This window comes from Sturnus vulgaris, chromosome 24, assembly GCF_052056855.1.
Source record: "Sturnus vulgaris isolate bStuVul1 chromosome 24, bStuVul1.hap1, whole genome shotgun sequence".
In the NCBI taxonomy this organism is placed as follows: domain Eukaryota; kingdom Metazoa; phylum Chordata; class Aves; order Passeriformes; family Sturnidae; genus Sturnus; species Sturnus vulgaris.
In genome coordinates this window covers 4,315,522-4,331,303 of record NC_142266.1, presented here as the reverse complement: position 1 = coordinate 4,331,303, position 15,782 = coordinate 4,315,522, and the positions used below count along the sequence as shown (strand labels likewise).

Below are 15,782 nucleotides of genomic sequence, written 5' to 3'. Positions count from 1 at the left end.
GGGGCCTGCACCATTAGGGCTGGACCGGAGAGACCCCCGCGAAGCCCCTCCAACGTTGGCCGCGCCACGTCCTGGCCGCCCACACGGCGGAGCAGGCCGGGCTGGGCTCGGCTGGGTGGACGCGTCCTGTCACCGCCCCCGCCGCCATTTCCCGCCCGCGGTCCCGCTCCCCGCCGGAAGGGCTGCGCGCACTGCCGCGCCACGGACGGACGTGGAAGTGACGAACTGGAGGGTGCAACGCCCGCTGGGAGCTGTAGTGCGGCGGAGCCGCCGGGCAGGCGGCGCGCTAAGCGGGCCGGACTACGGCTCCCGGCGGCTCCCGCGGGCGGGCAGAGCGCGCGCGCGGACCGGAAGTGCGTGAGGTGGAGGCGGAGGGGGCGCCTGGTGCGGAGGGGCCGCAGCGAAGCGGCGCCGGTGAGTGCAGGGGCACTGGGGAGTCCGCGGCGTCCCCCCTCTATCCCGCCCGCCGTTACCGGGAGCCTTTCTTACCCCTCCCTCCTCCCCGGGCCCTCCGTAGCCGCCTCGCCCCGGCTCTACCCCCTCCGCCTTTTCGCCCCATCCTGGGCCTCATCGCGGCGTTGCTCCCCCCCTTCCCGGTGTCGTGGCCCCGCATGTCCGCGGGCGAGGCTTGTTTGCAGCTCTCGGGACCGCTCTGGCCCGGCCCCAGTGGCGCCTCGTGGTGGGCCTGGGCCCGGCCAGGCCTTGGCGCCTCCTCGCGGCCCCGGGACCGGTTGGGCCTCCCCGGCCCTTTCTCGGAGCAGCTCATGTTACGCTGTGGTTTTCTTAGACTGTTCCTCCGTCCCATTCCTGGAGATCCCTGTCCTACGCCCGCGCTCCTGGGCCGCGCCCTTTAGGTTCCCCCCCTCGCGTCGGTCTGTCCCAGAGGTCCCATCCCGATCCCCGGGGCTCCGCGTGCTGTTGCGGCTCGGGAGGCGCTGCCGGGGCCGCCGAGGAGGCGGGCGGAGCCCGACAGCTCAAAGGGGTCGCAGCCATGACCCCGCGTCCCAGCCCCTCGCTGGTGTGTGGCTCCCGCAGCACCCCTCACCGGCACTCAGCACCACCCGTTTGCCGGTGCAGCAGGACGGATCGGTGCTCTCTATTGCCTGCTTTGCATCTTGCTTAAACATGAAATTTGGCTGAACTTCAGGCGATGTGGCAGAAGGGGTGGTGCAGTGGCTCCGACTCACGTGTGAAGCCTGAGTGTTCATTTTCCTTGGACTGATAATAGTCCGTGTAGTTTTAGGGAAATTAACATGATTGAAATTTCTACAAATGCATTTCAAAGCCTACCCAAGGTGGTTGTCACTGTATTTTTTTCCTGGATGTGTTTTTGTGGAAAGTAACAGGGTAAGTCTGTAATGGGCATTGATCCATAGAATCACTGAATCATGGGATGATTTGGTAGGAAGGGACCATAAAGCTCATCCCATGCCACCCCTTTCCATGTGCAGGGACACCTTCCACTGATCTAAATTCACTTCCAGTGTGAAACCATTCCCTGTGCCCTGCCTTGGGAGGAGCAGATGAACTCGTGTGGTGCGTATGTAACAGCATCCACACTTCTAGGACCTGTGGGAGGTGGAGGACTCCTTGATTTTTATGTGTACAGTGATGTGCCAGGTGCTGTGCCACAAGAACAGGTTTGTTGCTTAAAATGAACAATTTAAAACCATTTGGAAGATCATCTGGGTTGTCTTGTAGCTGGTGTTGGCAGAGAAGAGCCTTTATTGCTACAGCAGCACAGAGGCTGCAGGGTCACATCAGCCGATTGACATTTTCAGGCTGCTTTTCCTGAGAGTGCAATGAAATCGTCCTGTTACTCTCTGGAAGGACTCCTGAGGATTCCCTCTTGCAGGGAGCGAGGGCAAGGCTGTGTCAGTACTGATGGCGTGTGACATTTTGGGTGGGCTTTACTGTGCCCTTGGTGGGTGCTGGGCTGGGAGAGCTGCTCCCAGGGATTGGGTGTCACAGCCTTGGCTCCACTCACTCAAAAGGTGTTTCGAAGCTTTGCCTCTCAGGTTCCCTCAAAGGGAGTCGGCTGTAGGCACAGGAAAGCAAGTGCTAGCACATAGCAGAGCCTTCTCCTGGAGTCTTCTGTGATTGTGTCTGCTCTGGAATTTCACAGGTGCCCAGCATGGAGTGAGGAAATGGCCAGCTTTGTGACCTCTCTTAGGAGTTGCACAATCTCACAGCAGATGAGAGGACAAAACAAGACCGTTACTGTAGAGAGCTTTTGCAAATGTACATTTTTGTGTCATAGGATCCTCTGGAGGGTCTAGGGTCTTATGATTTTTGTCTGTCATTTCTTTGGGTGCTGCTACATATTTTTGAATTGCATCCTTCCTTCTAGGAATTATTGTCCCTACTTCAGCAGAAGCAGGGAGGGCAAGTAAGAATTCAAATTGAACAGTTTCCTCCAATGTCCTTAGGCAGCTGAAGGCTGAGAATGCTGCTCCTGAGGCAGTGCTCTGGTGGATGGGCTTTGGTGTCTGTTCCACATGAGTGTGATTTGGAAATGCTACAGTCTGGTCACAGGGGGTTGCAGAGTTCTGGGGTCTGAACCCTTCCCCTCCAGCTGGGGGTCCTGTCCATGGGATGAGAGAGGTGCAGGGCAGCTGAGACCATTTGTCTCATTTTCACATTGGAGATCCAAAGAGGAAACCTTTTACCTGTCAGGTTATTGCAAAGGGTGGTCAGGCAAGAGAGAGGCTACCCAGAGAGGTTTGGAATTCCCATCCCTGGGAGTGTCCAAGGCATATCTGGATATGGGACTCAGTGCTCTGGGCTGGGTGACAAGGTGGGGATCAATCACAGGCTGGACTTGATCTTGGAGATCTTTACCAAGCTGAATGAATCTGTGAAGAGATGAGCTGGCCCTGGGGAGGAGGTGCCATCCAAGGTGCTGTGAGAGCAGTGGTGCTCTGGCTGCAGCCTCCTGTTCACTCAGGCTGTGTTGGCAGCAGCAGGTGTGAGCAGCAATGGATCCCTGCCCGTGTTCTTTGTCTGCAGGAGTCCTGCCCGTGTCTCTGCTGAGTTTACCCTGATAACTTCCTGCTATTTTCCATCCTTCCTAATTCCCTACTTCTCTGAGCTGTGTGTGTCTCTAGAAAGCAGTTCTGCTGTCAGTGCTTCAGCAAGTGCTGTCTGGGAAGAGGCATCCCTGGACTCCAGGGTTTTGGACCAGCCACGTGGCCTGACTTTGACTTCTAGTTCTTTTTCATGGAAGTAAGGCTTTGTCATGTGTATTGTAAATAAAATGGGTATTCTTCAGATGGGGTTATGATAGTATAATTTATCTGTCTGCTGCTTTCTCCAGTTCATTTAAGTCAGGAAGTTTGTAAAGTATTAAAGAAAATAGTCATTTGGATCAGGCCAGGCATGTGGGCTCACAGTGAGGTGTTTGAGGCTGCAGAAAAGCTGGTGAACACTTTTTGATATGGGTGTTGCTATTAGAAAACAAAAATGTTACAGTTATAAAACACCAGCATATAGAGTAAGTCTGTGCACATCAGCAGATCTAAATTTGGTTTACCTGCTCCCACTTTCTCTGCTGTCAAAGAAATGTTGCTTTGGGAGGCCTAGGGAGTGCTGAGCTGGACTGGATAAGCCTGAGGATGCTTTTCATTGTAAGGCCATGGTGTTCCCTAGTTGTATCCCTGAAGGAATAGAGTGGTTTTGCCAGAAATTTAAGTATTTTTCAGCTCACTTGGCTTTGTCTTTGTGACATGACAGTTTGTCTTGTTGGAACTCGTTAATTGTTTGAGCAGCCGTGGACCCCTTGAACTTTTTCTCCATTTCTGGAAAAGTTTACAGTATCCTGGGCTGTGTTTAATGGAGTTACGGTGGTACAAAGAGTTCTTTGGTGAGGCAGGAATTTCAGGATATTTAGCCACATACTTCAGGCCACGGGCATTGGAAGAGAGAGAAATAATGGTGGTGGTTGCCGAAGCTGACCTGGCTCCCTGGGGATCTTGTGCCAGATGATGGTGCCAGCCTGTGTGACAGCCACTGGTGGCAGTGGGGCTGTGCCAGTGCCCCTTGAGCTGCCCCTATGGTGTCCATGAGGGACAGACCTGGGAACAAGGCTTAAACTGCTCTGTGGGATTCTGCAGTGAGTCTCAAGATGAGGAAGTTGTTAAATTTGGCCCTAGCAGCTCATCAGGTCTTTGTTCCCGCTGGTGCCAGGACAAACCAGTGTCTGGGAAGGAGCTGGTGCCATTTTGTTTCCGGATCACAAGCTGGCTGTGTGGATCTGGAGTCTCCTACCGTAAAGGAAACATCCTTCTCCTCTTCACAAAAAAACTGTGTTAGGAGAGCCTGAGCGTTGGGGGAGTCACTGCTGGGAGCTCGGAGAAGTGAAGAGTTCCTGCTTAATTTAGCTTTATCATGTCAGAGCTATGAATAGTGAAATCACGGGATCACATTTCATGCCAGCTGGGAATGGTGTTTGCGCTGCCCCACTCCATGGTAACCGGAAGCTGCCAGGCCATTAAAAAAAAAATGAAGCTAATGGCACACAGAGGTGGCACCCGGCTTCACTGGGGATTGTTTCCCACCCAAGGAGGGGTTTTCTGTCCATGCCCTTGCTCCTGTCACACGTGAACACAGCTTATGCCTCTCTGGTGCCCAAGAGTGAGGCCTGTGCACAGCCCTGCTCACGGCTCCAGTGATCCCAGAGCACTGCTCACAATTTCACCTCCACATTCGTCACCCGGCCATTTTTAGCCTGCCATGATTTACAGGGTAAGGTGGGTGTGCAAACCCCAAAGAGCCCCTGCTGGGACTGCAGGGTGCAGAGCTGGCTCGGCCAGGCACTGCTGCTGCTGCTGCCTTTGGATGAGTGAAAGCTGCAGAGGAGAGCCGGGCAAAGAGTCCCCGGGAGTGTCTGCTCTGGGAGCACTAAAAGGTGATGGGGGACTGTGGGGTGTCAGGCTGGAATTCAGTCCTCCAGGGATGAGGCTCAGCATTAATGATGTTAACTAACCTGTGCCTTAATGGGGGCTGGACATGTGATACCAGGTAGCGTTGTGTACATCGTAATTTACACCTGGAATAATTATTGTAATTGTTCCTTCGGGGCTGTGTGTGAGGTTGGTTTCCTGAGTTAAGACCTGTGTGTGCACTGTCTGATTAGATGAGGTTATTTTAGTGGCTTTTTTTTTACTGGGAAACGATGCTGAGATGAATGGCTGAAATCAGATTCCTTTCCTGTGCTGCTAAAATAAGAGGATTTGCCAGTGTCTGGTTTGGTTTAAATTTATTTCTCCCTTTTTTACTTAGGTGAATCGCTTCTAAAGAAGCAGTGTTTAGAACCAGATTTGATGGGACACTTGTACAAGGTATGTGAACACAGCACGGAAAATTGTTTAAATGAAATGAGCTTATTCTATATGTGTGGGATTCCTGTGGACAGGCATTTCCCTCTGTTTTGAAGTCTGACAGAGTGTAGGGATGATCTGGTCTGGTGCCTTGTCCTTACAATAATGCCACATTTAAAAAAAAAAAAATAAAGAACTTTAAATGTTATACCAGGCCGTGGAAATCCTTTTTCTTGTTTTCCCATGAGGTAGTGGGATTCCAGTTAAGGTAGAGATAGATGAAGTGCTGGCTTGAGAATATGTGAGTAGGTTTGCTTTTTTCAGCTTTTAAATGAAATTTGCTGGTTTTTCATAGGTTAAATGCGTGGAGAGTTGTAATCCCTCAGGAGATTCTGTTTTGGCTGTAACTGTACTGTGTATTGCAGCAGAAATTCCAAAGAGCCCCCAATCAAACGGTTTTTCTGTTACTTGCTGTTTATTTGGAAGCAGAACTTCCACGTTTCTAAGCGTGTGTGAAGGCTGCTGGGCTCCAGCTGGCAGACACCTGAGAGAGGGTGGAAATGTCCTCAAGTTCATCCTCCCTTTGCTGAGAACTTCACTTACACACAAGTTTGAATTCTTTGAGTTAACTGATTCGTGAATAGTTCTCTTAAGGAAAGCAAATCGGACCATTTCTTGCTGCTTGTGGGGGTTTCAAAACTCCAGGTATGGATTCCCAGCCCCCAGCAGTGTTGTCAGAGGATCAGTTCCTATCCAAAGCTGCTCAGAGCAGTAGGGCTGTGCTGTGAGAAAGCCATCAATTTGGGGAAAGACCTGATCTTTCTGCTTTTCCCAAGCTGATGTAAAATTTGGAAGGAAAAAGCTGATAAAATAGGTTTTTCTCCTTTTTTTTTAAATTATGGATTTTTTTTTCTGTGTTTAGCAGAAATTCCAGCTGCCTAACTTCTGTTACAAAGACACCCAGACTTATAATCAGCTTTTTCTTGGATTGTTTCCTTGAGCTCCCTGTCACTAAACTGTCTGTGTAACAACATATGACTTTTAAGCTCAAACATTTGTAAAATACTGTCTCTCAAGTAGCCAGTTTCAGAAAAGTCACTGATTGGAGTTTGTAGCTGGTCAAATTATTTGGAAAGGGATTGTTCATCACTACAATCTGCAGAATCAGTCCTTTCCAGAGGAACCTGTAAATATTCTTCTAATATCTTCCAACCATTTCATAGAACCTGTTTCTAATTATCTGAACCCAGGACTGGAGCTCAGGGTTAAACTTCTTTAGGGATTAGTTTATTGATGTGAAAACCCAAATGTGCTTGAAGGAAAATCTTAATTTTGAAAGCACATAGACTACAGAGAAATTGAAACTGCTGCTGACAAATCTGTGTTTCTCTTGCTGTGGCAGAATAATTCTGGCTGGTTTCCCCCAAGTGTGTTTAGCACATGTTAGAGTAGAACACTCTGTTTTGTGGTTGGATTTTTGGTCATTTTTTTTAGCAATGTTGTCTGGGACATTTTTTGCTGTGGAGGTTGGTAGGTGTAGTTGTAGCTCTAGTTAATGTGTGTCATAAATCTTCTGAAAGCACACTGGCATTGGATCTGGGAAGAGAAGTAATTCTTCTTTTTGTTCCCCCAATGAAATTTGATTAGAATTAACATTTTAATTTGCTCCTCCCTGGCTGGCAGTACAGGTCGCTCTTCCCTTTCCTTCAAAAATTCCGTTAGTATCAAGAACATACTTAAGGTTTGGTCTTGTACCAAAAATTAGCTTGAAAAGGAAGAATCCAGTAGAAAGGAGGTGTTAAGAGCTGGGTTCTGAGCTAACAAGGATGAATGAGTCTGCTCTCTGCACTTGCTGCTGCACTTCAGGGACGTGGTGAGAGCTGCCACTCTTTATAAGATTATTTTTGCAGTGATATTTGTTGCCTCATTACACAGAGCACACTTTGTAAGGTGTTTTGTGGGATTATTTCTTTTTTTCAGAACGAACTAATCTTGTTTGGGTTTTGGGGCTTGGGATTAGGAATTGTAGAGCTGGCAGAAGGAGAATTAATTTTTTTTCTTCCCTGATAATGAAGGGCGTTGAGCAAATGAAGGAGCAGTTCAGCTGTTCCTCCTGAGCTGAATGTCTGTGCTGGTGACACCAAATGGATGCCAAGAGGCTCGGGCAGAAATCTGCTCTCTAATGAGGTGCCACCTCATTTGCTTTGGGCCTCACAGCAAAATAAACCACAACAGCTTTACTCAAATGCTGGCCACTAAAAAGCGAATTTTTGTTTTCCTACCCCACTTCTAGAGAGCTTTCTACAAAAGCTTTTACAAAGCATTTAATATTTATGAGCTGAGTGTTTGCAAACACCGTGTTATAAATGAAAACCACCGTAAGGAATTTCACCACACCGTGCTTGTGTCTGAGGCATGTACACAAGCTGTGTGACTTGTTTCCAGGTGTTTTGGGGTTCATGCTCAGCTATGAACACAAACAGCTGCCTTGGCAGGGAGCTGTGTGCTGCATTTCCCTCTCCAGGCTGGCCAGCTGTAGTGCTCCGTGTGAGGATCCTCACTGACACCTGGGCATGGAGTGGGCTCAGCTGGAGCTTGTGCCAGCTGGCTGCTCTGGGCAGGGCTGCTCTGCAGCAGCTGGGGCAGGGCTGAAATCCCAGTGCGTGCTGCCTGAAAGACCTCGAACAAAGGACTGGAAAATGGAAAGAGTCACAAAGTAACACAGGCCAGTTGGAAACAGGGAACAAATTCCTGAAAAAAAGCTTTTTGACAACCAGCAATGTTTTTAATTTGACCCATGACTTGGCACATGGAAATGTTCTTTACAGTGTCTTGGAATAAGAAACTCCTGGACTATGATTTGCACTGTAGCAGAGAGCGTTGAGCATATTTCCCAATTTTCTTTTACTATCTGGAAGAAAGGTTTGCTACTTCTGCCTGTTGTGTGTTGACTATAGTAGTTCTCTAAACACAAGGATAGTATTTTTCTCCAAAGGAGAATCCAGGTTTTGGTCTGGATGACACCTCTGGGTGTGGGATTGTAGCAAAACTTGGTGGTAACAGTAGTGTTTGGGAAATAGGCAAAAAACCCCCAAAGCCCCAGTCTTCTGTCACAAAGCAAGAAATAATGGGTATGGCAAACTCTTTCTGTCACTGTGAAAGGCTGAAAGTCAAAGGTGTTAGTAAGATAAAAGTTGAGATTTCTTTTTAGGGACATTTAGACTGAGGGACAAGACAACAGCAAAAATAATAAAAGAGGTCTGTGGCATGTTGTTCTTTGTGGCTTTTTCCCAAGATTGGTAAGCGGGATTTAAAAATCACTAAACTTTGCAACACCACCTTATCTCTTGGGTGAGAGAAGGACTTAATCACTGGTTCAGAGAGAGGTTTCAAGGCTACTTGAAAACTGTACTTTTTCAGTGAAGTAAGGACAAGAAATTAATAGCTTTAAACAAGTCTATTTTATGGCTGAACACAGAGTAAGTGACATTCTTGCTGTTAGAGCAGAGGTTTAATAACATGGAGCAATTTCTGAGGTTGTGTTTACTGTTGTTTTCTCTTCTAAAACCTCCACCCCTCCAGCAGTGCATGGAAGGATTCTGAAATGTAACTGTAGACCTGTCAGAAAAGCTCCCAGTGGACTGGTGGCTCCCTTGGATGACGGCGATATGCTGATGGATGAATTGTCAGGAAAAGAATTGTTTCTGTTGGCTTGTGGATTCCTTTAACAATATGGGAAAATCCTTAGTCCTGAGCCCAGTAAGACCATTCAAATGAGCTGAGAGAAATGACTCCAGCACGGCTGTACAGGTGCACTGACAGATGTGTGTCACAGCAGGTGGGATGGGGCAGGGGAGGTGGAGTGAGGAAGGAAGAAGACTTAAAATTTTGAAAGCATGAACGATGATGTTAAAACCTACATTTTCCATAAAAGTCCATGAAAAAATTCCTGGTCAGCTGTGGTGTGTGTGCTCTCTGAAACACTGGGGATCTGATGAAACTTTTGGGTGCAGCAGGAGCTTAGGGCAGCCAGTTCACCTCTGGTGGCAGTACAGCAATGCATGTACAAATTTATTTCTTCTCATTTCAGGTTTTCTTCCTGATTTCCTAATTGACAAAGCTGAGACGGTGAAATCTGACAGAAGGGTGCAAGGTGTGGCCTGCTCAAGCAGGTAGGCACAGCAAAAACTCATGAGAGGTAAAACTGCCTGTCTTGGGATTTGTAATAGACCTTTGTATATGCCTTCTCTTCTGGGCATGCTACCAGTTGGACTGATGGTAAAATTCTGCTTTCATTGGTAATACTGCTGTGCAAAAAATGTGGAGCAGCTTTAGAAGAAAAAAATCAGCCTTGTGTCTTGGAATGTTTGGGCTTGTCTTCCCAAGTAACTGCAAAATATAAGGGTAAAGTAGAACAATTTAGTTTAAAAATCCTGGAAGAAGTATTTACAAACCTATTCTTTTTTTTTTAATGCTATATTGACTAATCTTTAGATTTATGCCCTGGTGATTTTTGGAAGAAGAGCACTGCTTCCCCCAGATACCATAACTGGCCAGATTATTAAATGTCACACTGATCTAACTGTTTAAAACTGTTATGTGCCCTCCTCCGGCTTTTGTTCTTTGCTTGAGCATTGCAGTGGTTTCAGTCAGTGGCCTTAAAAGTTTTCCTTCAGTATTGTGAGCATTTAAATTCCAGAAGCTCTGGAAGCTCATGGAAGTGCACAGCTGTGAGAGACTCTCAATGGTGACCTTTTTTCATTGCTGTGGAGCAATGAGGGGAGCAGAGTTGTGCTTCTCTTTTGGGTTCTGTCAGGAGGTAAAACATTAACTTTCCTGCCACTGTTTCCTGACAATAGTTTGCCTTGCGGGCAAAGTCCATTGTGGTGCTTTAGTGGAAGCATTTGCTCCTCTATTGTTTCCATCGGTGGTCTGCTGGATTGCCCTGAGGATTTGGGAATGGGGAAGGCAAAGTTTGCTCTATGCAATGGTTTTATGACAGATGAACAAACTGTCAGGTGTCAACTTCTAAACTCAGCACACAGATCCCATCCAAAAATCCATGTTTTTAGATGGGAGACTACACTCCTTGGGAAGATCTGCTGGCCTGCAGAAGAAACAAACCAAAAAACAAAAGCTGTAAAGTCCCTGGCAGCGCTTCCAGCAGGACATGCCCTCTAGATGAGTGTAGTCACACTGCCCTGCTGGGAGAGGTCTGGATCAGGCAGCAGCATCAGCCTTGTCCCTTCCCAGGTGCAGGAGGGGCCGGTGTTGGGGCATTCTGTAGCTCTAGGAAGGAAGTGGGACTCTGGCAGGGCACATTAAGGACGAGTCCTCATAGCACTGTGCAAATGCTTCTGCTTGCAGTCCCTGCTCAGGGCCAGACCCAGCATCTCCAGGAGCTGTGTGCTCTAGGCACAGCTCTAGGGGAAAAATAGGAATTGCAGGGGAGAAAAGGGAGGTCAGCAGGCGCTGCTGTTCTCAGTTTGCCTTTGCTTCACTTACAGGCGCCTCTTTATTTAAAAAATATGAAATCCTTTTTATAAGATCAGATGCTTTCAGAGCAGGGTATTTTTCTGAACATATTTTATCTGAGTCAGTTATTTTTAAAACTAAATGTGTATCACAGTAAGTTTACAACTGCAGTTAACTCAGGGGAGCTGACGTGACTCCAGTGTACAGTTTGTTTAACCTTTTGAGTGCTGATAGAGCATAGCAACTCTGTTTCTATCCTAGTAGGGGTTACTTCATATGTTAGGAATGAATCAACTTTGAAATGTTGGCAGAGATAAAATATCCAAGATGTGAGTGTTTGGCACACATTGCACACACCAGGGTGGTTTGGCTGGGAAGTGCTGTAGATCAAAGTGAAAGGCAAAAACTATTAAACAGATCAAAGTGGTATTTTTAAAATCTATTTTGGGGTCTTCTTGGGATTTCCTGAGAGTTGGTGTCGCATCTTCTTCTTGCAATAGTTCCTGTTACCATTTCTTTCTTTTCTTCCATGTTTTGGTTTCCAGTGCTCAGCGTTGGATTATTGTGGGCAACAGAGTAGGAAGTGTTGCAGGAAGTGGTTCAACAGACATATTCAGTGAATTAAAAGGAAATACTTAAAAATTATCCTTTCACACATTCTTTCCCTTAAAAATGACCAAGCACAAGAACAAACCTTTGTTCTCAGAGGCAGTATCTTTTGATTTTCATCCCTGGGGCAACAGGAAATAAAACATTTATTGTTTCCTGATAGAACAAGAACAACAATTTTATTATTTTTTCTGCATTCTTTCTGATGGGGAATATATTCAAACACTTCAGTTGAATTGATCTAACATCTTTAGTATAGTTAAAGGGAAGAACAGAGATATATAACTTTTGGGTTTTTTTTAAATAAAAGCCAAATTCCCATCTCTAGAAAGTCCCAGCTCTGGTGATGAACCACCACCCACTCTTCCAGCAACTGCTCCTGTGCTGGGCATTGTGTTTTTCCTGGAAGTGCCCTGGCAGAAGTTGAAGCCTTTAGTAACCATATATGTAATTTTGGAGAGCCACTGGAAGTGAAGGCATTGCAAGTCAGTCCTCTGGAATTTCCTTAAAATGGATATAACAGCAGCAGCCGCACTTGATCAGTTGTGTTTATGTACCTGAATGTCTCTATTTTTATTCAGTGGGTAAAAAAAAAAAGATGAAGTTTGTACTGACATAGTTCCTTTTGCTTTCTGGCTTTTTCTCGTTAGTCATTTTAGGTGAGAAGTTTGTTTAAAACTTATCAAATATGCAATTAATGCAAATTTCACTCATTAGTAAAAGAGAACAGATCAGGGAGGGTGTAACTGAAATATTTGTGTGGTCAGACTATTCCCTGAATCATCTTCTAAGGGACTTTCTAACCTTTACCTGGATACATGCCTGAAAATAGCCCAGGTGATTCATAATAATGGCTATTTTGAGTCATTTAGCACTACAGTGTAATCTCTTCTGTCTCTGAATATTTGGAAGGACATCTGATTTATTTTGGCTGCAACGGGACTCCTGGCTGGGTGCTCCACACTGGTGACTGATCACAGCAACTGCAGGAACTGCACAAGCAGAGAGGACAGGATTGAACCTGAGCAGAGCTGTGCAAATAGGGTCACATTCCTGTGTCTTGGAGTATCAACTCTTTTTTGCTTGCCTCTGAAAGTTTAGTTAAAAGTTTGTGGGGGGAGTGTTTTGATGGTAAGCTTTTTTATTTCTTCCCTGTCCTTTAAAGCAGTGGCAGCTGGCTGCACAGACAGGGATGTGGCTGCAATTACATGGAATTTTCATTTCCACGGGCTAGTTTGCTTCTGGAGGTGTCCTTGCCTCAGCCAGCCGTGTGGCCCTGCCCCTTCCCAGGTTTGCACTAACTTGGTGCTTTCAACTGTCACACTCTCACTTGTGATTACTCTGCGTTTAGAGCCTTTTATTCATTTTGCAGTTTTCCTTTTTAGACTGAAATAAACCTTCTATTCTGAGCCCAGCACCATTCATCTGTTCCTAGCAGGCACTTCAAACATTCCTATTTCCAGCCTTATCAAGCCCCACGTCCCTGGAATCTGTCAGCCTGCCAGGTGCTGCCTGTCCTCTCCTATCAACCACATGCTTCATTTCTCAAATACTTCTCTTTCCTTGTTTCCCTCAGGTGCACTGACAGGTGCTTGCAAAGATGTCTAAAACAAACAAATCCAAGTCTGGATCCCGTTCCTCCCGCTCGAGGTCTGGATCGAGGTCCCGCTCCCGTTCCTTCTCCAAGTCCCGCTCCCGTTCCCGCTCCATCTCCCGGTCAAGGAAGCGCAGGCTGAGGTGAGTGTGTGCAGCCAGAGGGTGGAATGAGGCTTTTCCTCCCTTGCAGGTGGTTTGTCACTTAGCTCCTTCCCAGGGAAAGACTTGGATTAGATCCCAGGACAGATAACATCCTGCGTCTCACGTTGTTTGCTGCCAACCTGTGCTGTTTGGGTGTTTTCAGTCACTTAGGAGAGTAGATTGTGAATAAAGAAATAAATAAATTAGGAGAGTAAGATGTGTGTCAGCACAGTCAAGATCTTCCTTTTGAGGCTTTGGCTTTTTAAAGGAGGCTTTAATGTAATGGATCCCAGACTCGAGGGGTGTTTGCAGATGTCGTGTGCTTTTCCTGTCTTGAGAAGTGAGTTTAGTTCAATTTTAGACATTTCTGTGAAAGGTGGGGACAATTCTTGATATTCCCTTGTCCCTCCCCTCAGCACGCAGGAGCATGCAGGAGAGGATCCTCCTGGAGGGATCAAGTGGATAAAAGATAATTTTGCTGCAGTTAATTTTAAGAAATAGTTAATATCTGTAATAGTTGTTCCTGTCTCCCTGAGTTGCTTCTGAGGAGGCCAGTTACAGGCTTGTGTCTTCCCTGGATATCAGTTTTTTCCTTTTCTCTTGGCCAAGCATTCTGCATCTGGCAAAGCCATTCCAGTTGGATGGGGTGTAATGGTGTTCTCCTGCCTTTTCACTCATATGAATAACACGTATTCTGAAAACCACCAGGCTGTGAACACATGCAAGTGTTACCAGTTAGAGATTTTAAAAATACAGAAGCTCTAATGACTGTACAGTTGGAGAAAGAAGGACATGACAAAACTGAATTAGAGGCGGAGACTTGAGTCCAACTGAGCCCTTTGCAGAAGGAAGCTGGAGTGCTGGAAGATCCGTGCTCATTTGGGAATTCTCCTAGCTCTGAAGGAGCTTTGGCAGTTGAGAAAAAGGCACCCTGTACAAACATGATTGTTCCCTCTGTGCTGCTGCTGAAGCTACTTTTACTTTATAAATAGCTCCTTTTTTTAAAAAAAAAAAAAGAAGTCCAAATGGAGGGGGTCAGCCCAGCCCAGTCCCCCTGCCTGGCCACGGGATGTGCTCCAAGGTAGGTCTGGTGGGATCTCAGCATAAAAGGCAGTTGCTGTGTGCTTCAGGATGCACCACAAATTGTTTTCTTCTTTTGGTAGGTTTGCTGTTTTTTTCTAAATTATAGTGCTGTGTTGGAGTCTGCCTAACATCTTCTGCTTTCTTTATGACTTTATTTCTCACTTCTTGTAAATGGTGGGGATTTAGCCCTGGAGCAGTGTAGTGCCAAAAGTTCTGAGGGCTGGCAGAGTTGGGGGAATTAGCACTTTTGGTGTTTCTTTTACTGCATAACTTTTACTGTATTTTTCTAAAAAGATTTCTGGTAAATAGTCTCTGCAACTTTTGGAGTGAAATCTTCCTGCTGCAGCCTCTCAAAGCACTAGAAGAGATTCTGGAAGTGGTGTATGACAGGTCCTTGCTGATAATTGATTACAGATGCAGCAATTGTCTGAAAATTGAGCGTCTGTGTTCCTCATGCCTTGGACTAGAGCTTGTTATAACTGGTCCTTGCCTTCTGCCTCTACTTTTTTCTTCTGGTTGCTGTTGTTTGAATAAAGAAGTGTCTCAGATAAGTTTTTGGGTAGTTTGAAGGATTGAAAAATGAGTTAAAATGGTCATTAAACTGTTGGTTAGCAATGATTGGAGTATGAATAAGAGTTTCCTGCTAAACTGTGACCTGTTTGGTAGGAGGAAGAAATTAAAACAGAACTAAAGTTCATCTCTTACTGCACATGTGCATAGCCATGTAGGAATTCCAACAGCATGTTGTTCTCCCTTGGTTCTGGGGGTTTGAGATGTGAGAGGCGAGGAGCAGCACTGAGATCTGTGTGAGGAAGTTCGTTCCATTGGAGTACGACCAACGTGTGTGTCAGAGCCAGAGCCTGGAATGCGAGAAAGGGCTGTGCAAAGTGTTCCAATCGACGTTATTTACTGAAATTCCATTTGGAAAAATCTCTTTTCTGTTTCATCTTCCTAGTTTGGTCAGTCCTTCCTGTAGCTCTGGCATCTGAGCTACAGTGGGACCTTTAAACAGTTACACAACCGCAGCAATTTAATGGGAGAGACTGTTGAGACAATTAGCCGCTGGAATCTGCGTTTTTCCAGGATTTGTGCGTTCCTGGGTTCGGGTTTTGTGGATGCGAGTGGGGGTGTCCACAGCGGCGCCTGGTGGCGCCTGGCAGAGGTGCCCGAGTGCTGTCCCTGCCCGGGAGCTGCGTGGAATTGTGCCCTGGGATTGTGCCGTGGGATGCACCTTTGTGAGCTTAAACCCATAGGGCAGCGTGTCCTTCGCCCCACTGCTGCCCTGCTGCCGTTGGGGTGTAGCCTTTTATTCAAATTGCCTGACAGAGAAGTGAAGTTTCATCTAGATTATCAAAATCTTAAAGTGCATCTGAAGCTGGGACCAGAGAGGGAGATCTGGGGTCTGTTCCAATAACAGTAGCGTGATTTGCATAAAAAACACTTTTTTGTGGGTGAGGTATAACCGTGACCTTGGGCTGTTAAGGGCTGGATGCTTGAGATCTGCCACTTTTTCTGAAGCTGGATAGCAGCCACTTTCATCCCAGCAAAACAGAGAGCAGT

General features: G+C 46.6%; 1 protein-coding gene across 3 annotated transcripts in view; it reads left to right on the top strand.

Moving 5' to 3' along the window:
* The first annotated feature begins 326 nt into the window (after positions 1–326).
* Positions 327–15,782, top strand: part of THRAP3 (thyroid hormone receptor associated protein 3) — a 26,051-nt gene continuing 10,595 nt past the window's right edge. For 2 of the 3 annotated variants that reach the window (XM_014881255.2, XM_088178467.1), the window contains exons 1-4: positions 327–414; positions 5,281–5,339; positions 9,409–9,490; positions 12,979–13,139. In XM_014881255.2, coding sequence (XP_014736741.1) covers positions 13,003–13,139 — 137 coding nt within the window. In that variant the 5' untranslated portion in view covers positions 327–414; positions 5,281–5,339; positions 9,409–9,490; positions 12,979–13,002. Of the gene's footprint in view, positions 415–5,280; positions 5,340–8,903; positions 9,129–9,408; positions 9,491–12,978; positions 13,140–15,782 lie in introns of all 3 variants that reach the window. The other variant, XM_014881258.2, reaches the window with a different exon arrangement.